We start from the raw sequence: 27564 nt of genomic DNA, 5'->3' as shown, positions 1-27564 counted from the left end.
TAATATTGTCCACTGCCACCCCAAGGGGAACCACCGGCACGTGGCCAGGCTGAGCCCTGCCATGCCTGGAGGCACGAGCATCCCCCCACCCCTGCACCGCCTGGGGACTCATCTTGATTTCGTCGGGGTGCAGAGCGTGTCCTCTAGGAAGGGGCTGCAACCAAAGCCCATCAGCTTTGCCCTGCCAGTGGCCAGCTCGAGGACGGCGTTCTCCAGCTCTGCGCTGATCTCCAGAAGAACACGCCAGATGTGCCTTGGCTCGCGGGGACATCACGAGGCCATTGAGCTGCAGGGGGATGTTTCCCCTTTTCCACTCTGTGGCAACTTCACTGCACTGTGCCACAATTTCTCCAATAGGATGGGGAGCCCTGAGCCGCTCCCTCCACAAATCGCCGGGGACCTGAGGAAGCACCTCCTTGGCTGTGCTCTCTGCTCCATGCCAGGGCCACTGGGAAATGCTCTGGGCAATTCTTTGAGAGCCACGAGACACGAGCAGCTGCTGCTTGCGGGCATCCTGGATTCTACTGTGCAGAGGGATGGATCTCTGCTGTCTCCTGGGCCAGGTGGGGCTTCTGCACCCAAGAATGTTCTAAAAGGTCATCCAAGGATGGCCTGTCTGCAGGGTCCATGCATAAGCACCACCTGATCAGGTGCTGGCACTCTGCAGAGAGAAACCAGAAACTGCTGGTCAGCTCCTGTCCATGCTCTCCCAGATTTCACAGTGCCCACAGCACACTAAGAGTGCTCAGAGCTGTTCGCACAGCTTCCCATCCATCCTCTCTTCTGGAAGAGAGCAGCAGAGGCACACCTGCCACCTCGTCCAGCTCAGCCCAGGAGATGAACCTCCTCCCCAGCTGCAACAGCAGGACACTTATGTGCCACCTGCCCTCTCCCAAAGCCGTTCTTGCTCCCGCGCCTTGAAGGCCCATCCCCACCTTGAGACACCCGGGGCGGGAAGAAGAGCTGTCCCCGGACGATGTCCTCTCTGCTTTTGAAAGGAAGGTGCCTGCACACCAGCTGATAGAGCAGGATGCCCAGGGACCAGATGGTGGCTGGCTGGCCATGGTAGCGGCCAAAGAGGATCCACTCCGGTGGGTAGTACTCCCGCGTTCCTATGGCACACGGGCACAGCTCATCAGGCCAATGTTGATTGCTCCCTCCCAGCCACCTCCTGCCAAAATGCAACTTGGCTGCAGCCGGCTGAAGCAGCATTACCCCTCCCTCCCTCCCTGTGTGTTTCACCCGTGGAAGCAAAGGGGAGGAGCTCCACTGCCCGGCTGGGCCCCGGCTTTGGGCTCACCGGCCATCTGGGTGTAGAAGCCGTCCTGCAGGATCGTGCCGCAGCCGAAGTCGATGAGCTTCGCCTCGCCGGTGGCCAGGTCAACGAGCACGTTCTCGGCCTTGATGTCGCGGTGCAGGACGCCGCGGCTGGTGCAGTGCCGCACGGCCCCCAGCACCTGCCGGAACAGCGCCCGCGCCACGGGCTCTGGCAGGAACCCCCCCGCGTGCAGCAGGTGCCAGAGGTCCTGACAGCGCTCCGGACGCTCCATGACCAGCGCGAAGCCGTCGGGCAGCTCGAACCAGTCCAGGAGCCGCACGATGCCGCGGAAGCCGGGCCACGACGCCATCCAGAGCAGCACCAGCTCCAGGGGCACAAGGGCGCCGTCGTGCTGCGGGGGAGCCGCCATGCCGTCAGCGGCGCCGATGCTGCGCTCGCCTTCGCCACCCGCTGCCCGGCGCCACCGCAGCTCCCATTGCCCATGGCCCGGGACGCTGCGCGGCCGCCGCTCGCTCCACGCTCGCTCCCATCGCAGCGTCCCGGCTCCCACCCGGCCGGGCCTGGCCTTACCCCGCCCGCCATGCCCCGCCGCCTGCTCCCGCTGGCCCCGCTCACTCACCAGCCGCGCCCACTCCAAGACGCGGTCCCGGGACACTCGCTTGATGGCCACCTGCAAGCCAAGGCGAGCGGAGGGCTCAGCTCGCCGCCCGCCGCTCGCCGCCCCACCTCCCCGCTCCGAGCCGGCCCCGTCTCTTACCGGAACGCCGTCGGCGAGCCGGGTCCCGGCGTAAACGCTGCCGAAGCCGCCGCTCCCCAGCAGCGGGCCCTCCCGGTACAGCTGCTCCAGGGGAGGCTTCTCCGCCCGTGCGGACGGCACCGCGCTCTCGGCATTCTGCCCGGGGCACCCGCCCGCCCCGGCCGCCGCTGCTTCCCGAGCCGCCCCGGGCTCCGGCGCCTCGGGGCCGGCGGCCGAACTGCCGGGCGGCGAGGCTCGCTCGGGGGAATGCGCCGGCGGCGGGGCGGGAGCCGGGCGGCTGCGGGCCAGCTGTGGGCGGAACCGCGGGAGGGGCCTCGGTCGGGGCCGGGCCAGCGCCGGGGCCCGCGCCAGGCGGAGCCAAGAGACGGTGCTGCTCCACCACCGCCACCAGTGCAGCGAGGAGCTCGTCCACAGGCTCTTCAAAAGGTGCCACAGGCGGTACGGACTGAGCCCCGCGGAGGCGGCACCGCGGCGTGCCCGACAGGGGCGGGCAGGGGGCCGGCTCGCCCACGGCCGCCTTGCGGGGCGCGGCATGAGCCGGGCTGGGAGAGGCGCAACAAAGACGGGACCGAACGGGATCACAGGGAGTCTGAGAGGGAGAAGGGCACGGAGGGCGAGCGAGAACTCGAGCGGAAAACCGATCGAGACAGGCGCTGCTGCTGCTGCTGCTGCTGCTGCTGCTGCTGCTGCTGCGGAGCCGCCGGAGCGCGCGGCCGTTCTGCCGTTGCCTCCGCGAACCCAACGGAGGAGCCGCCGCGCGCCCCGTGGAACACAGGAAACAAAGTAAGAATAAATGAAGCTAATTCCTATTAGAGAAATAGCCAAATAAAGCAGTGGAGGAGTAAAGAAGACTGTTGGCTGGTGGCTTTCTTGTTTGAGTGAGATGAAGCATTTTGTGGGGAAGAATTGCCTCTTCTGACAATTTTGCCAGTGTGGGCTGGAGCGGAGCTTTTAAATTTCAAGTAGCAAAGAGAAATCGTGTCAGTATTGTCATCCCTTTTCATTCTCTGCTGAGACACTTGCAGGCTGCCCAAAGACATCGTCTGCAATATGGAACTTGGACCCAAATGGATTGTTAAGTGTGTCTGGATGTCACCAAATCTATGGGAATGACAAAAACTCTCCAGCAATATTTTTAGTGTTAGAGAATCTAGGAACAATGATATTCTGACCACGATGTTGTTCTGGCCGGGATGTGAAACAGAAATAATTTAATCCACACGTAGCCCTGGTGTGCACAGAAATTTTGTTTGTTTATTTCCTGTCAGTGTTAGTGGCAGAAGCATCCATTGCTCAGTTTGGGAAGGCTGACCCCTGACATGGACTCTCCTCAAGTGTGTCTCTGCCTCTGACACTAGAGAACACTGAGTGCCTTGAGAGCTCGTGTTGCCTGTGGAATGCTCCAGCTGACTGCCACCAGAAGCTGTGGACGTTCTTTTGGTATCTGATGCAGAAAAGGAGTTCTCCATAATACCATGCTACTTAAACCCACATTGGGATGCGGCTGTGTAGTGGCTCACCATGGAGCAGATTGCCTGCTTTGTCACTGCCAGCCCTGCTGATCCTGCAAGGGACCCTAGTGTATCCCATGCCTGTTTTGCCTGCAAGCAAAGCTTGCCTTGCCTTAGTAGTGTGGAGTAAATAGAGAAGTAATAAAATGGACAATTAAACAAGTTACTTTGGAGGAGATCCTCATGCTTTCACACATCAGCCCTGCACCTCATGCTCCGTATCCTAGTTTGAATGGACAGGTGTGTGCTAGGGAAAAAGCAGGACCTTCCCTTGAAATGGAGAAAGTAAAATCCTTCCCACTGAGTCAGTATAATTTTGAAATCAAGAGGTTCTCAGGGAAAGATAGGGGGACAGGAAGAACAGTTCTCTACTAAATATATAACAAGGCCAATCTAAACAACAATAACTATGAAATTAACAGGAACCCAGTCACAGTTCCTTTGGTTGTGTGCTCTTTTCCCCCCTGGTGCAGTTACCATCGCCATTGGCAGTGAGCTCTGGCAGGTTCCCAGTGGACAGGGCAGGTGTGAGGATCCCTGCACAGCTGCAGGAGAGCTGGGGGTGATGGCAGATGTGTCCCAGATAGGAAGGGTGGAGGAGAGACTCTGCTCACGAATCCTTGGAGCAGTGTTGGTCCCGGTGCTCCAACAGGATGCTTGGAGATAGCAAACTGAAGCAGGACAGCATCCTGGCAGGGTTGTGAGGTCCAACACCAGAAGAGGCAGCATCTGGCACTGGGATGGCGCGGTGAGGTTTTCCAGCTGCCTTCCTCCTTCCAGAGCCAAAAAGGGGTGAGTACCAGTAACTGCCCCCCCACCCTCCTTTACCTGCTTCGAATCTCGTGGCCTTGGCCTCCTTCCCCCCACTGGCCCCACCCTCCCAGAGAAACTCACAAAATCAGGGAAGCTCTCCCTTCCCCATCTCAAGGTCTCAAGGACCTGGCCATCCTTAGCATGTCAATGGGAAAAAATATAAAACTATTAAATATAAAAAAACAAAATATACCACCAAATATATACACAATAAAAATATAACAACAAAATTATTAAGATAGAATCAAAATATATTTATTGAAACCTACAGATAACTATCAGAACATATGTACATCTGGAACTATACAGGCTAATGCATAAATCCTTGTCTTCAAACGCTCTTTGGATAGGCAGCAGCTTCTTCCTGGGCTTGGAGGAAAGAGCTCTTCTGGACAGCAGGAAAGGACTTTGTGGGTAAATGCACAAAAGAATGTCCAGAGAAAACTTGGTGGAAACACAGGAGCCAGGCAGGTCTGCAAAATGGAGACACAAAATGTAACAGAGGCTGCAATGCAAACCTAAAGCATCTGAAGCTCCATATTTCATAGAACACATTTCTTGGAAATTCATAAATAGCTGCACAGGGAAACATTCTCCTACCATCACCCTCTGGAGGCAGGCCAGGGGCACACCCTGAGCCACTTCCACAGAGCTCCCAGGGGAACTCCCTGGCCTCTGGACTGCCCTGGGACAGCAGGGAGCCCAGAGCCCTGTGCTTCCCAGCAATGGCTCAGCTGCACATGCAGTCTCCTGCTCCTCTCCCTGCCCCACAGCTCAGCAGCCCTACAGCTCCACGGGGCACTGGCAGCAGCACAGCTCATGGCAGGGGGCACCTGCAGGGCACAACTGCTCCCTGGCAATGTGCACAGGCTCTCCAGGCTGGCACAAGACCCTTCCTCCCACCAGAGAGCGGCCCAGCTCCCACCTTACCTCGGTGGGAGGCTGAGCCATGCTAGTCCTTCACTTTGTCCTCAATCCAGAGTGTCTTCAGGCCCCTGAGCATGCCATGACTAGGAAGGGCAGTGGAGAGAGCAGGGGCAGATGCACACCCTTCCTGAGTATTTTGTCATTTCTGGCACAGCTAAAAGGTCAGAACCGCAGGTGTCCATCTCAGCACTTGGTCAACTTGCTGGAGAACATCAAGCCTTCACCAGCCCAGGATGCTGGAGAGGTTTTCCTGGACATGTGGGGGCTGGCTGGCAGCACGCTTCTTCAGCTTGGTGCCCATCACCTCGTAGAGGGCAGAGGCGAGCCTGGTGACCACCGTGCGCACATTGGCGCTGCGGACAGGCAGCGCCTTGTTCTCCAGGAAGGACCAGAGCACGGGCAGGGCGTAGCGCTGGACCACTTCAGGGCTCCTGGCATAAACCCCTTCCACAAGCACTGCCGGGACAGAGACACAAGCTTCTGAAACAACAACCTTAATGCAAACAAGGATCCACCTCAAGATTTGCTTCTTGGAAGCCTCTCTGGCTAAGAGCAGTGAAATAGCACACAGAGCCCAACGATCCAGAAATGGCCAAAGCAGCTGATCCTCCCCAAAATAGAACCACCAACACCTCAGGAGTACTGTCTCCAAACAAATACTTGCACCTGTGGCAGAACTTGTACCTTTACTGGATCATTTCACAACCTGTTTCAACATCAAGAATGACTAAAATGTCAACTTCCCTTTCATTTCCATTAGGAAGTTGTCTAAACCCACACTGAAGATTTGGAAATGCACCATGGAGATTCAATTGAAAGGTTTCTAAGAAAAAGGACAATTCCATCTTTGTGACCCTTGATGTCAAAGTGCCAGAATCCAATCTGGCTCTTCCCTTTGCTCAGTGGCACACAGCAAAGGGCACTATTAGACCACACTTCCAAACTCCAGCCCACCAGACATGGGTGCTGCTTGACAGCTGGATTAGAAACATCAGTGACTAGCTGCTGTCTTTGGCACAATGCTTTTGTGCCTTCCAACAAACAGCTGCTTCAAACCTCAGGGTGTCTTAGGTAATTACCCAGACCTCATTGCTGTGGCATTTGTGCATCTCCACATTTTAATGTCATTCCCCCTCCCAATGTTAATGGCATTTTTCTTGCAATGTGCACTGCAATAGTAGAATGTAGAGAGAAAAATGCAACACAGATGAATGAAATTTAACCACAACACGAGTGTCTTCTCCCTTTCTCTCTGAAGCCTACTCCCTGCTCAATTTCTGAACTGAACTTTGTCAAACACAGGCAAAAAATTGACAACCAACAGGCTCCTTGCATGGCAGATGTGGCTGAGACATCAAAACCTGAAATGCTCTGGACACCATTCATATTTTCTGATCAGGCAAAATGTTATGCAGTAACCACTTCTTATTCTGTGGTGGAAGAGACTTCATTTTCTCTATGCTCGTAATCCACCAGCAATCATCAACATTTAAACACTTCCTGAAAGTGCCCAAAATCAATTCTGCCAAGCAGGAAAAGGGTTATGGCATCCATTTCAAAATGGGTGTTAATTTCAGTTAAAATCCAATTCAAGACATTGGTCACAATGGAACTTGAGAAAACATTGTTTGTTCCCACTAAATCTCAGAGAGAACATCTGCTCTTCCTAAAAGAGTCCTAATTTATGTTTATTTCCTTTATTTGAAGAAGAGATCAAAATATCTCCAAAACTAAATTCCCTCTTCCTAGACATCTACTTTATCCCAATGCCCTTTCAAGCGCTTTTGACATTCTCAATCACCGAACACTGAGCATTTGAGATTGCTGAAGAAGACACAACATCTATGAAACATTGCATTTAAAGATGCTGGCACACTTAGCAGTGAATTTAGACCCAGTTAAAGCAAGGCTGTAAATCATCTTGTCCACTATATAGAGAGATTATCACTTTTCCATTCCTGGGCTGTTGCTGACATAGCAAGCTCCTCTGAGGAATCAATTATCAGCTGCATTTGTAGCATTTTGGACAGCACTGACACAGGAAGACACTGTTTGCACACCCTGAAATGCTCATTCCAATGTCACTTTGACAGCACAGGCAGGGAGCCTCAGCACTCTGCTTCTGCCCCTCTGGCCCCAAAGGCTGCCTTGCACCAAATCCGTGCCCCTAATCTGGGTGCTGAGTTTTGACCTAAGTTGTGACCCCCAGGCAATGCAGGGTTCAGTCTCAAAACTTTTCAAGAGCAAGATGAGAATTCTGTGAGGACAAAACAAACGGATTGCCTGAAACAGCACTTGCTACATTTTCCCTAAAGGACCAGAGATGACCCTGAGCTCCCAAGAGAAGAGCCAGCTCGGGTATTTTTAACCCCTCCCTTTCCTGGAGGTGGGCTCTGAGATGCCCCAGTGAGAGCTGGGCCCCAAGGCCGAGCGCCACCCCCGTGCCAGGTACTGCACACCTCTGCAGCAGCCAGGGAAAACCTGCCAAACACAGCTGCCATGGGCATTGGGCAGGAGGGACAAGCTCAGCACCTCCTGATTTGGAGCAGCTACTCTACTGTCTATTTCCAGGAATGCCCTGGAAATGCTCCCTGGGGAGACCTCTTGGCTTAGCAGAGGCCATACCTGTGATACGCTCTGTCACATCCAGCAGAGCTTGGCCACTCAGCTGACTCCATTGGTGGCTGAACTCTTTCATCAGTGCTACTTTATCTACAAGAGAAACACACGTTTCTGCTCACTCTTCTGAGGTCCTAGGAGAAAGGAGAGTGGGGAGGGGAAGGGCAGGGGCAGCCCCAATTTATAAAATCAAGTAATTTTCTGCTGATGTACTTCTTTCCTTCCAGCCTATTTGAGGGGGGTTCAAATTCCCAAAGAAAACCTCTCCGTTCACATTTGTCAATGCAAAGTTGTCTGCTGGACCTGGAGCTATGTTAAACTTTCAGATCAAGGACCTCAAGAGTTCAATCACATGTAAGCAGTGAAAAGGTTTTGAACTCCAGAGCAAACAGGAAGAAGTCCAGACTTGGGATACACAAAGGCACAGCGTCAGGCAGTTCAGGAGTTCGCAGAGCAGCTGAGGTGGAGAAAAGTGGAAACTCCCCCTGAAGATCTGCCTCTTCAACACTCCATTTGTCAGGCATATTTCTCCTGAGCAGCATTTTCAGAGCTGACATAAATCTCTGTGACAAAGGAATTTAGAGCAGTCCTTGCCTGTGTAGGTATTTGCCACAGCCATCCTGCCCCATGAAAACAACATGTGGAACAAGACATCACTGACAGCTGGATTTCTATCTGTTTGTTTTAAGGAAATGCACTTGGTGAATCATAAGTGTCCCATTTGAAAAAAGAAGACAAATGGGAAAGGTGGAACAGAGGCAGCTACTGCCTATAATGTGGAGCCTTCCAGGGGGCTGCTCTGCAGGAGCCATGATGGGCCAGTGTCCCTTCATGGCAACAGCAAAGCTATTCATTTGGGAAATCTAATGGGGTCCAAGCAAACTCCAAAATCCCCTTTGCCTCTGAATTGTAGCAAAGCTGTAGTCCAGGACCTCCTCTCCAGACAAGCAGCACAGAGCCAAGGGCTCCTGGCACTTGTGGGAAATGCTGATGCACATTCAAGCCTCTTGGGGGACTGGTGCCTAAGGACTGCACCCCCACAGCTTCTGGTGGATGTCAGCTGGAGTGTTCCACGGGCAACAAGAGCTCTCATGGCACTCAGTGTTCTCTTGTGTCAGAGAGGCAGAGACACAGTTGAGGAGAGTCCATGTCAGCCTTACCAAAATGAGAAACGGATTTTTCCAGCGCTTTCACAGCTGCAGCATGAACCCCGGTATCCTTTGAGTTCAGGCTCTTTAGTATTCCTTCCACTAAACGGACAATCACGGGGTTCAAGGCATCTTCCAGGATGGCTATCATTTCTGCCAGCACGTCCAGCGCCATCTGCTTCACTCTCTTGTGCGTGTCAGATATTCTCAGGACAAAATGATCAAAAATCTGTGAAGAGAACAAGCAGCAAGAAAGCTGGATTAAAATGTCCTTGTTTGGAGAGGGGATGTGGAAATGAGCATTCAATACCCGAGAAGGTTACACACCATCTTTACCAAGTGCAATAGAGACAAGGATGGAAACGAGTAGCCACAGTTGTGTTTGTGCAAGACAGGATGGAGTTTGGAGAAGTATCTCTGTAAAAACATTTGGGTTATACCAACCCAGCCTGATACTTCTCTTCCCCATCCAAACCCATTTTTCATCAAGAGAAGAATTGCCATGCTTTCAGTGGCTGGATTCCTTTCATTGAACCCAGCTGGGAGTAGGAGACAGCAAAGGTTAGGGCAGTGGAAAATTCTGTCATCATGTGATGAACAACATCAATAGGCACCTGCCAGACAAATACAGCTGGACTGAAAGAACTTGTCCTGCATGCTGGACCTGAATTAAATTTGTCTGGGTAAGAGGGACCAGCCTGTCCCAACTAGGCAGGATGTAGTGCCAAGACAGACTGAATTAACTTCATTGCTACAGGCTTGGGAGAGGAGCTGAAGGGAAGGAACAGTGAAGATACCCTACATACTTGGACAATGTTCGTGGTGATGAGCTTGGGGCTGTTTTTGCACAGGTCTAGGAGGAGTGCCACTCCTTCCATCCGTGTCTCAAACCCCTTGGCTTCCAGGAGATCATCAAGCTTCTGGAGCATCTCCATTTCATCCACAGCTGGAGGCAACGTGACCTGGACTTTTGGATGGTGTAGGAGGCGTCCATCCGAGGTCGACTTCACCCTGGAAAATAAAAGCAAATGATGGCTTGTTGGTGATAATACCTGCAGATAATTGTGAGCAAAACATCCAGAGGTGATTTACTCATGCTGTGATTTCAAGCTAGAGAATCATGAGGCTCTGAAAACAGCATGGACTTCAAGACAATCATTACGGGAGACAATCTACAAATATTATTAATGCAGATATAGGCATTTTTTATCAAAGAAAATTTGTAGGACAGGAAAGAATCAGTGGCACAGGCCATCTCTCCAGAAAGATTTTCCTGAGGAAGAGAAATGTCAAGCTTGTTGTGTGCTTTGTCACATCTAACAAAAGTGCTCAGTACCGTTGACTAGAAGGAAATGTGGCCTGGGGCTTCTTTGAGACATGGCTCCTCATCTTCACAGGGCTCTTGACACATGGGCGTTCACCCTTCTGCTCTTCCATCCCCTACAAGGACACAGAGAAACCCCACCAACATTTAGAATATAGAATAGGAAACTGTCTGCTTAAAAACACAAGTTAGAACCAGGATCACTGCTACCAAGGCTTAGGGAAATATTTGCAAACCGACAGAAGGAAACAGACCAGAGATTCAGTGATGCCAACTCTTTGTTTGCAATAGCCCAAGGCAGGTTATGGGTGCTGCCATAGTGAGCAGCAGTTTAAACTCCCCAATTCATGAGTCTCGAGCATAAATGGCAATAATGGAAACTGGTAGGCACCAAGAGATCTTATAGGAAAAAGCAGAAAAATTAGGACTCTTTGGGGTGGGCCAATTTTGTTGGAAGGTGATTTGGTTCAACACTCGCTCTCCCTGTTTGTGCACAAAGGACACGCTCCCTTCTATAACGTAGATAAAAACAATGAAAGTCCCCCCCCAGACAAATGATTTTCCTCTGGATGCTGCTGGATTCACCAAGCTTCTTCCAGCTCCACAGGGCTTGACAGCAGGGCAGTATTCCCAAAAGACAGACGGTAATTGTAGTAATTAGGATTGACTGGGACATCTGCTGCAGTTTTGGAAATTCTCTTGGCACTACTGCTTCCAGTGTCTTTTGCAAAGACTCTGTTCTCCTCAGAAGCACTTTTCTCACTTCATTGCTTTACTGGGAGCAGAGCAGGGACAGCAGGGTGGGGAGTTATGCTTAAATGTAAACCCACTTTCTTCTCTTCCCCTTTCCTCTTTGTGACCAATAGTCAAAATATTCAAAGCCCCACTTTTCCCCTAAGAATATCAGCTCCTTTGTGGTCTGCAGATGAACAGGCTGGGGATTAACAGCTCATTCCCAGGAGCAAAATGATTGAGCAGAAGGGGAATGAGATAAAGACAGATTAGGTATGTTTGATGTCCTATTAGCTGTGGCTATACTTGCACAAAGGAGACATTTCTCCTGCCAAGCACTTACTTTCTTCTTTATTCTTCTCAGAATATCTTCCAGGTCACAGGCAGGAATGGATCGCTCCAAAAGCATTTTACATTTTGGATGATTTATCAACATCTTCACCATCTCCTGAGCATAATGCCTATGGAAGGAAGGAAGGAGGGAAGGAAGAAAGGAGGAAGGGAGGAAGGGAGGAAGGATTCCAGGAAGGAAGGATTCCAGGAAGGATTCCAGGAAGGAAGGAAAGATTCCAGGAAGGAAGGATTCCAGGAAGGAAGGAAGGATTCCAGGAAGGATTCCAGGAAGGAAGGAAGGATTTCAGGAAGGAAGGAAGGATTCCAGGAAGGAAGGAAGGATTCCAGGAAGGAAGGATTCCAGGAAGGAAGGAAGGAAATCGAACAAACAAAGGAAACCTGTTAACAGAAGAGGCTGATACCTTAATGTCATCCGTTGCAATCCTTGCATGAGATGGCATTACCTACTCAGCAAAGTGAGAGAAAAATATCATTTCACTCTGAAACTGTGGGTGTGCTTCTGTGGGATCAAAGGATCCCAGGGAACAAGTGAAACACATCTGTTTTGTTGTCAGATCCCATTAGAAGTACCTTGCTGCCATTGCTCAATAATTTGCCTTCCATTAACTGGCAGAGAATCCAGCACAAAACACCTCAGGCCTCCTCTTGACTATTCTATATGTGTGCAGAGCAGCAGCTAGTTGCTCCTGTATTTTTGGCAGCTATTAATTGAATCATCAAAGTAAGGGGATTTGGGTGGCTTGGGTTGATTTTGCCACTAGGAAACCAGTTTTCCTCCAGAGGAAATTTAGAGGTCATTGAGCCACAGACAACAGCATTCTAGAAAGCTGCAGAAGAGGTTTAGACAGACTGAATACATTAGCCCTGAAATACTTCTAGAAAAGTTTTAAGTTAACAAGAAAGATCTGCTTTGGGTCTTTCAGTGATGAACATGAGGCAACATTTTGGCTCTGTGTTGTGCACCTAAGATCAAACAAAACTGTTTGACTGCCAAATCTGAGCTCTTTTGATCTCAGGAAAGAATCCTTCAAGTCACAGGAAGTTGGCAATGCTCCTTCTTGCTGGACAACCTCAGCTTACCCACTACAGTCATTTCCCCAGGTAATCCAGAGCAGTGGTCACAGCACCAAGGCTGACAGAGCTCGAGAAGTGTTTGGACCATGCTCTTGGGCACATGGAGTGACTCTTGGCATGTCCTGCACATGGCTGGCAGCTGGACTCCATGGCCCCAATGGATCCCATACAACTCCGGGTATTCCATGCTTCTATGGCCCTTATCCACACCGTGAGGTAACTTAATATTTCCTTTCGTTACCACTCTTTTGTGGTTTTACCTTTCTAGACAGACACAAGGCAGTTTTCCTGTGTGAGGAGGTGAAATGAAGATGGTTACCTTGTGTCCTTGTGGCAGTCCTGAGCAAGCGTCCCTGCCGCATGCGCCAGCCTCTCAGCCCTGGGTGTGCCTGCGAGCTTCGTGACTCCAATTTTCTCCATCAAGGACAGCAGCAGTTGCGCCGCACACTTCCGCACCTGGGCGTGGCGGCTCCTGGCAAGAGGAGAGCAAACACTGGGGCACAGGGAGAAGGAGCAACAGCAGCACAGGCCTTGGCCAGAGCGTGCTCCCTGCCATTGCTGCGGGAAGGAGGCCTGGCTTCTCCCTGCAGCTTCAGACACCTGTAGAAGCTTCTGTCCTCAGAGAAACTCAAATTAGCATTGGACACAAGGACTGTCTGCAAGGAAGACGGAGGAATTCAGTCTCCCTGCACTACCTGATACTCAGTGTCTTTGCCACAATTTCCACTGAGAAAGATAAAATAATAGATTACATATGAATTCTTTAGAAATGAAAGACCATTCATGCTAACCTATCAGAGGGCACCCATTACACAGAGCTGCAGCAAGACTGAGGCTCATTCCAGCCATTTATCCCCAAATCTGCAGAGCTTTGGAAAAATACAGATGCAGAGAAAACACACTGTGGGCCGTGAAGTTGCAGAATATGCAGCAATGCAGCCTGTTTCTTTTGTGAGGATTGGCAAGGGGTACATCTGAATGTTTTATCCTATTGCAAAGATGGGGAAAGTGTGGCAATGAATTTACCCAGATTGTCCAGTTCTAGAGAGTGTCTTTTGATAATTATCAGGCTCAGCACAAACACTTAAGGCAGCATTTGCATCAGCTATTCCATAGTAGTGGGCCTGTGAAGGTGTATGTGCAGTGATTCATCATCTCAAGGCTAACATGAAACACCAGTTTGATTAGAAAGTAGAGCTCTATGGCCAGGACAGTCATTCAGGACTCCTTTTGGCAGGAGCTGCACCTGCTGTGCAGGCTGTGTCACAGCCAGCACATTCTCCCCTAGGTGCTCCATACCCCAGCAAGTACCCTCCTTATTTCTCCAGTTAATGGCATCATGAGGATGCATGTTTTTTCCCAGGGCCTCTGTGCTTAGTGCAGTGAAATATCAAAGAGCACTCATAGCTGCAATTGCAATTGTCCCTCTTCCCACAGAAGCACAAGGCTCTATCCTTAGCCTTTGCAGGCACTTGCACTTCCCCACCATTCACCACATCTAGGCAACTCTGACAGACTGGGAGGACTCCAGGAAGCAGCGGGAAGATGAGTCAGAAGAGGTTTAGGTTGCATATCAGGAAAAGCTTTTTCACCCACAGGGTGCCTGGGACACTGGAACAGGCTCCCCAGGGCAGTGGTCAACAGCACCAAGCCTGACAGAGTTCAAGCAGCATTTGGACAACAATCTCAGGCACATGGTGTGACTCTTGGGGGGCTCTGTGCAAGGCCAGGAACTGGATTTAATCATCCTCATGGCCTCGTCCAACTTCCCATGTTCTACAGTTCTGTGATTCTGAAAATAACATAATTAGAGTATCTTTTTCTGCATTTGCACATTTCATGATAATGGCAGCTCACTCAAAGATGAGTGTCAGATACCCGACCTACCAGTGAATACAACTACATCTACACACAGATCCCATAGAAAGCTGACAGACATTAGAAATACAAGATCTAAAAAGAGAAATGAAGGCAGTCTCTGAGCACACATGGAGATGAACAAGCACATAGCTACTCTACACACCGTGTATGAAGTACAGGGCACAGTTCACAAGAGTGTTCTCACCTCACTGGTAACTGCCAAGCAAATGTCACGAAGCCTTGAAAGCAGGACTTCTGAATGGGACCCAGCCAGGAGTTTGATGCTGACCAGTCCCTTCTCCTTCATCTCCCTGAAAGGCAAGTACCAAAAAGATGGATTTTTCTCTCCACCCAAGAACTAGGCAGCACCCTCTGAAATTACCAGGCTGGCAGCTCAGTCAAACAATGGGAGGTGCTTTTCAAGGAGTACTTAATGAAATTGTGGAGCTCCTTCCCGCAGGATGTTGTTGCTGTCAAAAGCATACACAAATCCAAGAGACAAATAGAGGGGTTTCAGTGTCTTCATTTGTGGCTCTTTTACAAGACAGCCTTTCTGAAATGTCTGGCCCATGGAGTCCCTATGACACAGTTTCCTAGAAGCTGTGAGACTGGGTCATGCTCCTGTTTCTTGTCACCTCCCTATACCTGTCCCTAAGACACAATCCCCTTGGGCAGTTATTGGGGCATTTTCCTTCTTTTTCATCCCCAGCAGGCAGTTCAGCAATAAAAGTCTGCACTGGCACTCTGGAGCTCAGTTTCCATGCTACAATCCAGGCTTGTTTCTCACTCACTCCACTCCACCTCCACATTCCCCAGAAAAGGAGCAGCAGGGTGTCCCATAAGATTCCACGCCTGGGAAAGAACAGTTGAAACTCTGCCTTTTCCCAGAATCCCCTACCAAAAACAATGCCCACTACAGCAACATGTTATTTAAGAGGTGTAAACAACTCTGTCTCTCAGCACTTGCTCTAGGCAGCCCTGAGCTACAGAAAGGTGTGTGAGGCATCAGGACTGCAGCACAGGGCTGGTGACCGATCCCACGGGCACCCCTGAGAGTCACCAGGACTCCCCACACCTGCAGAAGCTCTCTTGTACCTCAGAGGGCACCAAACAAAAAGGGGGAAGAGAAAGCAGAAGAGAATTGCAAAGCAAATGTGACTGCACAAAGAGATGCATGTGGCAGATTTTTCATGCTTATCCCATTGTGAATGGAGTCCGTACCCCTGTGTGAATGAAGCATCCAACAGTGAGTTTATGCTAACCCCGATATCACAACCAATATCACCAAAAACTTAACCAGCATCACCTAACATTCGTAGGGTTATCACCTCTGGGCCTCCTTCTCTCTGTGTCTAATTGTGGGACACATGTTGAGTATTGGCTAAACACCTCCAGCCCATATGAAGCAGTGAGAAGAAAAAAGTTGAATTCAAATGTCCAAGATTCCTAGAGGGTTTCATTGCTTTCTCCTTCCCTTCTGCCATGAGCCTTTCAGGAGTAAAGACAGGCTGGGGATTTGAAAGCACAAATCAGTCCATTTCTCAGAAAGAGTGACTCCCTGGAGCTGCTTCTGGGACTCACATGCAGGAGGTCACAGGGAGACCCTGTCACCTGCCATTGCTGTCAGCACTGGGAGCAGAGAGAAATCTTACTCAGTCCCACTGGGCCAGTGCCCCAAGGCACCCAAATCTCTACACTCAAAACTGCTGCCATCCTGCTGCTGCCTTCAGCCAGCAAATCATCTCATCCCACAGCTTCCTCTCTTCCCTCAAGACTTCCTTTGCAGCTCCATGGAGCAGCAGGCAAAGCGAGGGAGCAGCACAGAGCGGCAGCAGCTGGAGCACAGCTGCAGACCGAGGCCAAGCAAAGGCTGCTCTCAAATCTTGATCCTCTCACTGCTCTGGAGTGGTTTCAGCAGAGTCCTTTGCCCTCTGGGCTGTCGGGGCTCAGAGGCACTGGCAAGATCCACTTGTAAGCTTCCTTAACGCTAAGAGGGAGACAGAGTGACCGGGGCCTTTCTTACCAGTCATCGCTGCCCAGCCAGGAGAGTGCCTGGAGCAAGGACTGCTGCGGGTCAGCAGAGGCTGTGTCCTTGTGCCCACGCTCACGGAGCAGCTCCTGTCGGCGCTCGGCACCAGTGGCCGTCTGCGAGGTCACTGTGAGGAGAGGGTCAGCCCTGAGCGCTGCAGCCCCGGGCAAGGCACCCCGCCATGGAGCGGCCTGCAGCCCCAGCTCCCAGCCAGGCTTCCATGTGCTGCAAACTGGCACTGCCTCACACACCTCCCTGCTGTCTGCCTCCTTGGGCTCCTTGCTTTCTCCCAGCCCCCCCAGCTGGGCACAGCTCCAGGCTAAACCTGACCATTGCCCACACAGTGCCAGCTCCCAAGTGCCACAGGTAGCACAGCCAGCGGCAGGTTCCTGAGGCCGCAGAGCTCCCACTCCCTGCCAGACAGGGACGACCAGTGGGAATGGCTACACCTAGAGGGAACCCCCCAGGGGCCTCTCTTGTCCCAGCGCCCTCATTTCCCCCAGCCCTGAGGACTGAGGCACTCTGCAACTCCCTGAGGAAACTCCTGCAGCTGCCCTGCCACAGCACCAAGCCAAGCCGGAACAACCCAGGCTCAATTCTGGTCAGTTCTCAACGTGGAAGTAGCATCAGTAGAAAAGAGCATTCCAATTATTATTCCTTGCTCCCTTCTTTTTATCTCACCCTAGTTGGGATGATAGCACAGGCAACCTTGGAGCACCAGGCAGCCCCTCCTGACTGTCACCTCCTACCAGCAGCCACTGTGTTTGGCTGCAGTGACACAGCAGGCACTGCTTGTTTCCTCTTGGAATTGCAGGCCATGGGATGGTGGCAGCCAGGAGCCATTGATCGCTTCAGGGAGCAGCAGCACGACTGCACCAAGGCACTGACTGCCATGCAGAGACAACCCTTACTGGGATAGCAGAAAAGCTGGCTGCAGAGCCGGACAACAGCACAGGCAGAGGGCCCCGATGGGTAGTGGTCAACTGATGGTGGTGGTACTCGTAGGTGCACAGTCAGCACACCCTGGCACACTGCCCCCAGCTCATCTCTGCACTTACAGCTGTCTCCTGGCACCAGCGCTGTAGTTTGGATTATCAGGATGGACAAAAGCCCGAGCTTAGGCCTTTACCTCTACTTTATTCAGCTCAACTTTCCAATGCATCTCTAAGAACTGACTACGGCAAGACAACCAAGCTGGAGGAACTCAAATGTGGATTTGGTGCTCATTCCCGGACAGGCTATTGACCAAAGAGCCCAGTTGTGCTGGCTGAGGCAGGAGGCACTTTGTGCTCCTTTTGCAAGGAAATAACTATATGGGAAAAAGCTGCCACAGAGCAGACTTACCTGAGGAGTTGCATGGGACACTGCCTTCCTCTTGGATGATGGGCATAGTGGGCAGTAAGGGCATCTTGTCCTGCTTCCTCAAGACCTTCTTCTTCAAGGCATTACCAGGGTGTTTTCTCTGCACACTGGAAGCTGTGCCATTGACAGCTGCTTGGCTGAGGCCTGCAGGGACCAAAGAGGAGCTTGTAAGTGGAGGGTGCTGGACAGGGTCACTATGGAAAGGGCCAGAAAATTTGCTGGAGCTGGGTAACATCTCTGTGTTATCCCAAAGAACTTCAAGTAGAACACTGGCACGCTAGTATGGGACAAGGATCATACAATCACCCAGGAAAACCTACAACAATTTTGGTGGGAAGGCCCCTTTAACCACCATCTAGTCCAACCCCTGGGAAACGGAACATCTTCATCTGGATCAGGTTCCTCAGAGCCCCATGTAAACTGGCCTTGAACACCTTCATAGATAAATCAACAACAGCTTCTCTGGAAAAACCCTTGCAGCATTTCATTGCCTTCATTATAAAATAAATTCTACCTAATATCTAATCTAAATCTACTTTCTTCCAGTTTAAAAATCAAACTGCAGTGATGCTTCCCCTAAGAAACAAGGAGAAGCCAGTGTTGCTATGCTTTCGTTTTCCTGTTTCAGAGGCAGGCTGGGCAAGTTCCCAAAAGAAAGTGCAGATAAGCTTGGGTGGTGCCCTGGGGCTGAGTGCTGCCCCCGAAGGTCCCTGCTGCCGCCCTCGGGGCAGCGCACACAGCGCTGCAGCCAGAGCCCCTCAGCCGGGATTCACTGGGGAATGCTGCTTGCTCCTGGGGCTACAACAGAAGCACTGCCTCAGGGCTTCAGCACAGCTCTACAGTGCCAGCTCCTTGGAGGGGAGTGGCTCGAGAAGGATCTCTGGTCTTTTCATCAGAAGGTGCTGAATTTGGTTTCTTCCAGGTTGCACCTTGGTGGAAAAGCATTCTTCTGCATTCACATTGCCTGGAAGCTGCTCTTCAGAACAGAGTCTGAAGGGCAGGCGACTTTCCAAGACTGAATTTTCTACTCTGAAAGATTTTAGAGGTGAAGGTGGGAAGCTGATACTCTGTTACTAAGTGAGGCCATGGGCAAGACAATTAATGCCTCTGTGTTTTTCTCTGCAAAATGGAAATCATTCCTATGCAAGCTTCCACTCAGATGCAAGTGCAACAGCCCCCCAGTCTGATTGCAACACTGTGCAGAGGGTAAGGAAGAGCTCAAAAAGGACCAGCAGTGTAGACACCACTTACTTGCTTCAGCTGCATCCCTGGGCTCAACTCTCAGTGGAGGCAGCTTTAAGGATGATAAAATTTCATTCCTCTTCTTCATCTCATTCTCAAAAATCTCAGTTTTCTTCTGCTCTAACTTCTTTTCAGCCAACTTGCACAATGAAGAACGAACCTAGTTGCAATGGAAATACATCACAGACTGTAAGCAGAGACACACAAACCAGGCACATCATCTCATTGGGAGCATAGAGTCCACAGAGTGCCACAGACATTAATCCAGCTCCATATGCATTCCAATAGTTTCAGGAGAATGTCTCCCATCCTCACCTTGGCAATTATACACAGTGAGGTGGAACACTTTAGTGCCACAGCCTTACTCTGCTCCAACTGTGACAGGAAACCCTACTTGAAACATGGAAGTCATAGGAATGCTCCAAGACAAAGGAAGAGCTCCCATGAGCAATGAGCAGGCAGTTCAGTTCCTACAGGCCATGGCAGGAGAATAAAAGCCATGTGCATTATGCAGCAAGGAGGGGTAATTGGCTGATGCTTAACACTCATGGCCAGGAAGTGCAGCTGTTTGTCACTTCCTGGCTTCTGAAGGACTCAGCTCTGGAAGACTCTCAACGACTTGGTCTCTGAGACCAGGAGACCAAAAGGAGGAGGGAGTCATGTGAAAACAATTTGGAGGAGCATTGATATTAAGGAGCAGAAAATGTGAGAATGAGAGGGCTGTGAGATACAGCCAGAAAGATAACCAGGAGACATCGAACTGTCCCGTTTTTATTTTGCAGCCTTGCTTATACTCAACATTAGCATTTTGCTTCTCTGCTTCTGAGGGTGCCCTTTGAATTAGCTCACTCCTGTGAAGCTTGATCTGCCATTCAGAACTTCTCTGAAATGGCCTTTGCATATAAAGAATGCTTCAGGCATGACCATGGCACCATCTCCATGCAGTGACTTTTCCACAACTGGAAACAGCCAAGCAATTGCTCAAATAGCTGTCAAATATATTCCCAAGAGAATCCCCAACCCCCAAGAGTGGAAGATTATGGTTTTCAGAGGCATTTTGGGCCAAGCACTAAACAGCCACTGGAATGGAAGTCTGCTCATCCCTGTTCTTATCCCTTACCTTTCCAAAGCCCTCTCTCAGGTCTCTGTCACTTGTTAGACCAGGACTGGTGGGATGATCCATCTCCTTGAGCTGGCTCAGTGGGAGGCCTGGTACTGGAAGCAAAGGTTCCTGTAAATCTCTGGCACACTTCAATTGCCCAAAAATGTCATGCTTGGCAACAGGCAAGACAGGTTCCAGATTACAGAGCTCTAACAGGGCACAGAGATGGTGCATGAGAGCAGCAAGCTACATATGCCTAGACCCTCTCCCAGTGGATGGGCTCCTGGAAGGAGACATGACATTGCTCTGTGGATCAGCAGACTGAAACCTGCTGCCTCAGCCCCTAGTTGCTGGAGAGCCTCTGTGTTTGATAGAGAAGGGCAGAGATGGAGATTGCTCTTGACAGAGATTCTTATCTGCCCTTATGCTGATTTTAGTAAACATCTTCTTTCTGGTTCCTAAAAGTAGTCCCAGGTTCTAAACCTGTATGCTTTCAGATCAACATTTTGGGGCAGCAGGGAGCCCAGAGCCCTGTGCTTCCCAGCAATGGCTCAGCTGCACATGCAGCCTCCTGCTCCTCTCCCTGCCCCACAGCTCAGCAGCCCTACAGCTCCACGGGGCACTGGCAGCAGCACAGCTCATGGCAGGGGGCACCTGCAGGGCACAACTGCTCCCTGGCAATGTGCACAGGCTCTCCAGGCTGGCACAAGACCCTTCCTCCCACCAGAGAGCGGCCCAGCTCCCACCTTACCTCTGTGGGAGGCTGAGCCATGCTGGTCCTTCCCCTTGTCCTCCTCCCTGGCAGTGACCCTGGGGACAGCGCTGCTCAGCTGCCTCTGCCGGGGCTCCTGGGCCAAGGCCCCCTGAGCCGGCCGGGAGCCCACACCTCCATTCCCAACGCCGGGGTTCCGCACATAGGTCTGCATGCCAAACACCTCAGCGAGTTTCCTTGGGAACAGAGGCATCCCAGGTCCTATCACACACCAAGAGCTCTTTGCCTTCATTCTCTGCGTTTCTGTTGTAGACTCAGAAGAAGCTGTAGACAGGTACAAGAGAAGAAGCAAGTTAATTGAACTCACTCCTTTACAATCAACCCATCTAAAGAGTGGGGAATTCAAAGAGCACTTCAGCTACTGAAATGATTAGTTGTTTTTTTTATTTTTCATGAAACTAATGTCTAACTAACTTGAATTTCTCTGAACAATGTGGATCTGGCAAGCCAGGAGAGATGGGTTCTATGACTTGATGTGCTGCTCGTTGTCTCCACACTACTACAGGATTCCTTTCCTTCCAAAGAGTTGGAAACTCACAGTGGTCTCTAGAATTTGACACTATCTAGGAAGCGATTGTTTTCAAAAGTAGATTTCAGGTTATTGTTTCTGTAACTCCCAATCAGTTCTAGGCTGGATTTTTTATTCTGGGGATCTTTTTAATTCCTCTTTGTAACAAAGGAAGTGGTGGTACACAATCAAGATCACTACATGTTACATGCAAAAAGGGCTTTGCTTTCCCAATTACATGTCCCCAGTACTCTGCAAGCCCATAGTTATAGGGAATAAAGTGGTCATCCAGAAGTTTCACTTTTGCTCTACTTCACTCTTTGACGGGTTTATTCCTTGCTTTCTTTCCTGCACAGACACCTAAGCCCAACATAAACATGACCTGCCTCAAAACATTTCTGATCATGGCTGACACTGACAACTGAAGGTTTTCAAAATGGAAATAGCAGAGGGCAGGACATTCTGAAATACTCTTCAACAGAGCTGTTAGATATAAGGCAACTAATTATTTGGATATGGCTAAACACGGGGTAAAATCATGTAGCAGCCAAGCAATAAGAGTGGAATAACATTCTTTAAACTGGGTTGTTTTCTCCTGTAGAATGTTCTACTGAGTTATAAAAGAAAGGCAGGTAAGGTTTAATGACATAGCTCGTTTCTAGTCCAGAGTAAATCCAACAAAACTGTCACCTTACTTACTGAGCAATACTTCTCCCTAGCTGCATTAAGCATTCCAGCTGCATATCACCAATTAAGGAGTCATTCCAAAGGAGCCTACCCAGGATTTCTCAGAAATAACCCTGCGCAAAGGGACCCGGCCTCTGATCCCTTTTTCTCCATCAGCAAAAGTCTTTCTTCAAATTTCATCTCTCCTATCATTACCTGCCCAGTGATGGCAAAGGAACAACAACAACAGGCTTTGATGGAGGCTTTCAACTCAAAGGCATTGGCTGGCACAGACGCACCAGAGACCGCATTTTGTCTGGCACAATTCTACTTGTCAGGGATCAGGCAAGGCAGGGACAGGGGGACGAGGCAGAAGGCATCTCCTCCCCCAGCCTCAGCCTGCAACACTGACACAGGCAGAGAGAGTCAGGCAAGAGATTTGTCATTGTGAACATTCCACAGGTGGCTTTGGGCTTGTGCTGTCAGAGGATGACAAACTCCTGGTTTGAAAGACAGGTGTTTGCTGAGGAAAGCAGAAGCCTCCCTTTGAACTGAAAAATGTGATCCTTCCTTCCGACAGATTATTATGATTTTGAAATTAAGGGAGCTCTCAGGCAAAGATATGGGAGTAGGAATAACAGTTCTTTACTAGTATATGTAACAAGACAAACAAGAACAACAACAGCTATGAAATTACCCACAAACAGAACAGTAACTCAGTCCCAGTCCCTTTCTGGCTGCAGGCACCTTTTCCCTGAGCTGCAGTTCCCTGCTGCTGGGCAGGTCCCGCAGAGCTGCAGGAGGACTGGGGGTGATGGCAGCGCTGTCCCAGGTGGGGAAGAGAGATGGAGAGAGTCCTTCGCTCATGGCGTCAGTCCTGGAGGATGGCTCCCGGCGCTGGGATGGCAGGGATGGGACAGAGGAGGCAATCGTCCTTCTTGTCCGAACTCCGCGGGGAAAATGGGCCGAGGCCCAGCCTTCGGCTTCCACTTCTGGCTGTTTGAATCTCGCAGGGTTACCCTCTCCCCTCCCCTCCCCTCCCCTCCCCTCCCCCTTGACACCAGGGCCCAGTCAACAGGTATCTTAGCATGACAATGGGGAAAATTCCACAGAGGGAAAAGGGAAAGAACCAACCCCTAACACAAACTCAGACCCTGCATAGGCTGCATCCATTTGGAAGTTTCCATGACCATGATTGCAATTTCAAAAGGAATTTCTATAGCAGGATGTTTCCCTATTTCCCCTAAAGCAAAATCAGGTCATGACCATCAATCTCCTATGGATCTGAAAGGTTTCAGCTGAAAATCTGCCCCAAGGACAGGTGTTTTCACTTTACTGGGCAAGAGAAATGAGTGGGAATATTTCTAATTTCCAGAAAAATGCATAATTTTTTTCTGCAAATTGTGACATGAGAAACACTGCATGGAGATAAAAGGCATGTGCAGGATGGAGAGGAATGCTTCCTTTTCCTGCACTGCACTTCCAGGGTCCCAAGGTCCCACTGCAGCTCCTCCCACTCAAGACTTCACAATGGAGGAATTCTCACTGCACCACCACAGCACACTCCCAGTGACTGCACTCCAGGAGAGTCCACTGAGCCCATCAAGGAGTGAAACAAATTTAAAGAAATTCTTAAAGGAATGGATTTTAATAAACCGTGCAAAATGTCATGTCCAAGTCCAGATTCCAATAGTCATTTTAGGAGAAACATGCCCTGTACCTCCCTGCATGTTCAGACTTCGTCTCTTTGATGCTGCGGCTTGATCTTGGCCTGGAGAAAATGGAAAACACAAGAACATATCAGGAGGGAGAAAGAAAAAGGAAGGAAGAGTTGTAGCATGACAGCAGGCAAACCTTTCAAGCTTGGTCACACTGATGAAGGAGAAAATGCAACACATCAAGCCAACAAGATGCAAAGCTCATTAATTGTCCTTAAGCATTCAGTTGCTGCAGTCACTGGCCAGAGCTGGCCAGGCTCCAGCTGAAATATAACAGTCTTTCCTCAGCATACATCATAACTCCCCAATTGTGCTGTCTTTTCTTTTGGAGCCAAGGGGCTCCTACAGCCTCCCTCAAGCAGCAAGAGCTGCCAAGCTGAGACACGAGTCTGCATGGAGGGCAGCTACTTTGGTTCTGCTGACAAAGCTTGACTTTGCCTGCTTGTGGCTTTCACTGGTACCAGTCTCATGCTACATTTGGTCCGAACACGGCAGTATCCTGAGAAGGATATTCCACCTCCTTGCTCTCTCAAGAAGGAAAAGCCTTTTTCCAACTCAACTGCTAGGCAAGGGTATTCACATTGCACTTTCAATGCACTACCAAAGCTTTCCAGTTGGAATGACATTTTTGTGACTCCTTCATTATTGCTGTCCTTCAGATAAGCTACATTGACAGCTACATTTTCTCACATATATTCAAGCCAATATCTTCCCATCAGGTACAGTACTATAACTCTTCTGTACCTCCTTGCCCTCTCTGTTTTAAACCCAGACCTAAATATTAAACATTGATAGGATTTTACATCTATACCCGGAAAATATAGCTGGGTTCTCATTTCACAGCGCCGTCCCAGGCACAGAGAAATTATGCCTGACATATACAGAAGCAGCACGTAAAGACAGAGACACCCCTCCAGCATCCAATATTTGGCCAAACAGAGTTTTCCAGTGCTGAAGTTGCCAGTCAAGGATCACAGTATTCAAAGATCTGCAGGATCCAGAGCTGTGCAATACAGCTCCCAAATGACACCACAAACATTACAGAGGGAATCAATACCAAGCCCAGCAGAGGACCCATCTTCAGATGCTTTTAAGCCCTGCCTCCTCTTCCCCACCACCACCACCTCTGCTCTTGGGACACATGGTGTGGGGTTTGACATGGAGCTGGATCATCACAAATGGGCCAAATGGTGAATACACAGAGGTTTGCCTAAATACATGGGAGACAGCTGACTGTGCAAAGGAACCTCACAAGATGGCAAGAGGGAGCTGAACAGCAGAGTGGAGCAGCAGACACCTTGGCTTACCTCATCTCCTGGGACTCTTGGACATCCAGCTGCACAGAGCTGTGCAGAGACCCTGCAGCACTGCCAACACCGGGACTGAGTGCCTTGGGTATAGGGGGGACGAAAGGCAGCCCCAATGACCCCTTCTTCATATCCCCACCTCTGGGATACAGCAAGGATGCCTGGAAAGAGTGGTACAAAGTGCTGAGATGAAGCATTCAGCCCTTCCTCACTGATGGCTGAAGACATTTAGCCATGCTTTTAACTGGGACCTGGCAGGGAAAGACCAGTCAAACTGCTGGAGTAGCTTGGCCTAGCATGGGGAATGAAAAGGCAAGTGGTGGGGGCGTGCTCATGCCCTAGACTTGCCAACTCTCCCCTTGGGCTCAGTTCACTGCAAGTGTGGCTATGATCCCAGCTGGAATCCACATGTTTGGTATCAAGATGTTCGGCAGAGCCACGGCCTCCACTGGCCTTTTGGATGGTATGGGAACAGGTTCAGATCACTGTTCTCTCCCTGTTCCTTAGGCACCTCACAGCTAGTGCTGATCTCCAGCCAAGTCCCCACAAAGCCATTCTGCAGGATGTCAAAACCTGCTTTTCTCAAGCCCCTCAATTCTTCTGCTGCTGCCCTTCCCTCTTACAGTTGCCCAGCAGCCTTTCAGCCCAGAAGCTGCTGAGCTCTCGCGATGCTCCGTGCTCTCCAGCTCCCACACCTCCATCATCTCAGGCTCACTGGCATTTAGGAAGTTCAGCAGAGCTCCCTGCCCTGCTGCTCTCTGGAAGGTCTCTGCCTGCCCAAATTTCTCCAGGGCCCCCATGCCATGGCCAGGAAGGGAGGTGGAGGTATTGGAGACAGATGCACGCCCTTCCTCAGTATCCCATCATTTCTGGCACAACTAAAGGGCCAAATCAGGACCTGTTTGCACTGCAGTGGAAGGATTAGATCCTGTCAGGAATACATTGGGCCCTTCCTCAGCAAGGCTGGAATCAAGTACATCAGCCTTTGATTGGACATTCTGTTTGCCAATGCTGTTGCTCATCTGCCTCCTCCTGCACCCCATGGCAAACCCAAAACAACTGCAGGTGCTGGCCCTGCTGCAAAGGCAATCGTGTACCTGGGCTTGGGGCTGCTCTCCCCATGGCCACCTCCCATCCCTTCCCTCTGGACAAAGCCATGCCAGAGCACACAGCTGCCCAGAAGCTGATGAAATCTAGAAATAGCATCAGAGACAACTGTGTACAAGGCCATGGCTGTACAACTCAAAAGCTGAGACCACCTGGAACTGAGTTTGTAGCACTGCCTGTTCCAGCAAACAACTTCTTCCTTCCCAGCCAGACAGATTTGACAGAAAAAAAAACACCAAGGCTTAGACATGGTTCACAGTTACCCTTACGTTACTAAATGCAGAAGGATGGTTTCCCTTTTGGGCAACTTTTGCTGCCATGACTTGCTTTTGGTGTTTTCTCAGCCATATGACAGAGGAAAAGCCATGACAGAACTCAGAAACCATTCAAAGACCTCTCCTGCTATTGGTACATGCTGAGGATTGTGAAGTCTGCACTACACACTCATTGCAAAGACAGCCTGAAGTGCAGTGTCCAGCTGAACTCTTCCTTGGCTGAGCTGCCTCCATGGGCTTAGTCCACAGGAAAAGCTCTCAGACTCCCTCCTCTTGATGCTTTAAGTTTTAGCTTTCACTTTCCTCAGATTCTGTGCTGACTTGGTGTGGGACTCTGAACTTCGTATTAAGTGTTGGTAGGTTCTCTTCTCAGGGCAGTTAGACACAGCAATCTTTTTCCAGCTTAAGAATCAAGGACAACCATTACCTAAAAATCATAAACAATGGGAAAGCGCCGGGAGTGGACCAGAAGGATGGGACTTGGTGACCTGAAGCTGTAACTGGACAATTAACCCCTACTATATAAGTTGACCAAAGGTTATAAAAGTGTAAAAACTCATGAGCGGGATCCATCTTGGATCCCTCCTGGGTGTAGCCCGGGCCAGGCTCTTGTACTGCCCAAGGTGTATCCTTTTAAGGCCTCTTAATTATCACCTACTGTATTCCTTTAACTATGCGTGGTCTCTCTTCCAGATCAGCCTCTCTAGGAATCACTACAGTGCAGAAACTGAAAATCTATCACACAGGACTTAGCTTGGTATCCTTACCTCACTCCCTTTTCCCTCTGAACTCAGCTCCGCACTGTTTCTACTGATATCTTTGTAGCCAGTGCCATCTTTCCCTTTCTCTTCCTCTCCATTGCACATTATGATTGGCTTGCAGGAAGGAGAGCCCTTCCGGATGGGAGGCAACGGCTTGGAGGGAAGGAGCATAGAGGGAGGTGACCCAGAAAGATTCTCGGCAATAAAGTCACCACTCAGGCCTGCAAAGTGGGAAAACAAAATGTAACAGAGGCTGCAATGTAAACCTAAAACATCAGAAGCTCCATGTTTCATGGGACACATTTCCTGGAAACTTT

General features: G+C 50.3%; 1 protein-coding gene across 1 annotated transcript; it reads right to left on the bottom strand.

Moving 5' to 3' along the window:
• Nucleotides 1-542: 542 nt before the first annotated feature.
• LOC134042024 (serine/threonine-protein kinase pim-1-like) lies at nucleotides 543-27352 on the bottom strand (the record flags this gene model as incomplete). Its single annotated transcript, XM_062489098.1, has 6 exons — nucleotides 27254-27352; nucleotides 2037-2132; nucleotides 1899-1949; nucleotides 1301-1670; nucleotides 936-1112; nucleotides 543-661 (listed from the first exon to the last, which is right to left on the bottom strand). Coding segments are annotated over exons 1-6 (912 nt in total), but the record flags the coding sequence as incomplete, so codon positions are not given.
• Nucleotides 27353-27564: the final 212 nt, after the last annotated feature.

The sequence above is a fragment of the Cinclus cinclus genome, chromosome 3 (assembly GCF_963662255.1).
Source record: "Cinclus cinclus chromosome 3, bCinCin1.1, whole genome shotgun sequence".
In the NCBI taxonomy this organism is placed as follows: domain Eukaryota; kingdom Metazoa; phylum Chordata; class Aves; order Passeriformes; family Cinclidae; genus Cinclus; species Cinclus cinclus.
Note: the sequence above shows the minus strand (reverse complement) of the source record. Positions and strands in the feature narration are given on the sequence as shown.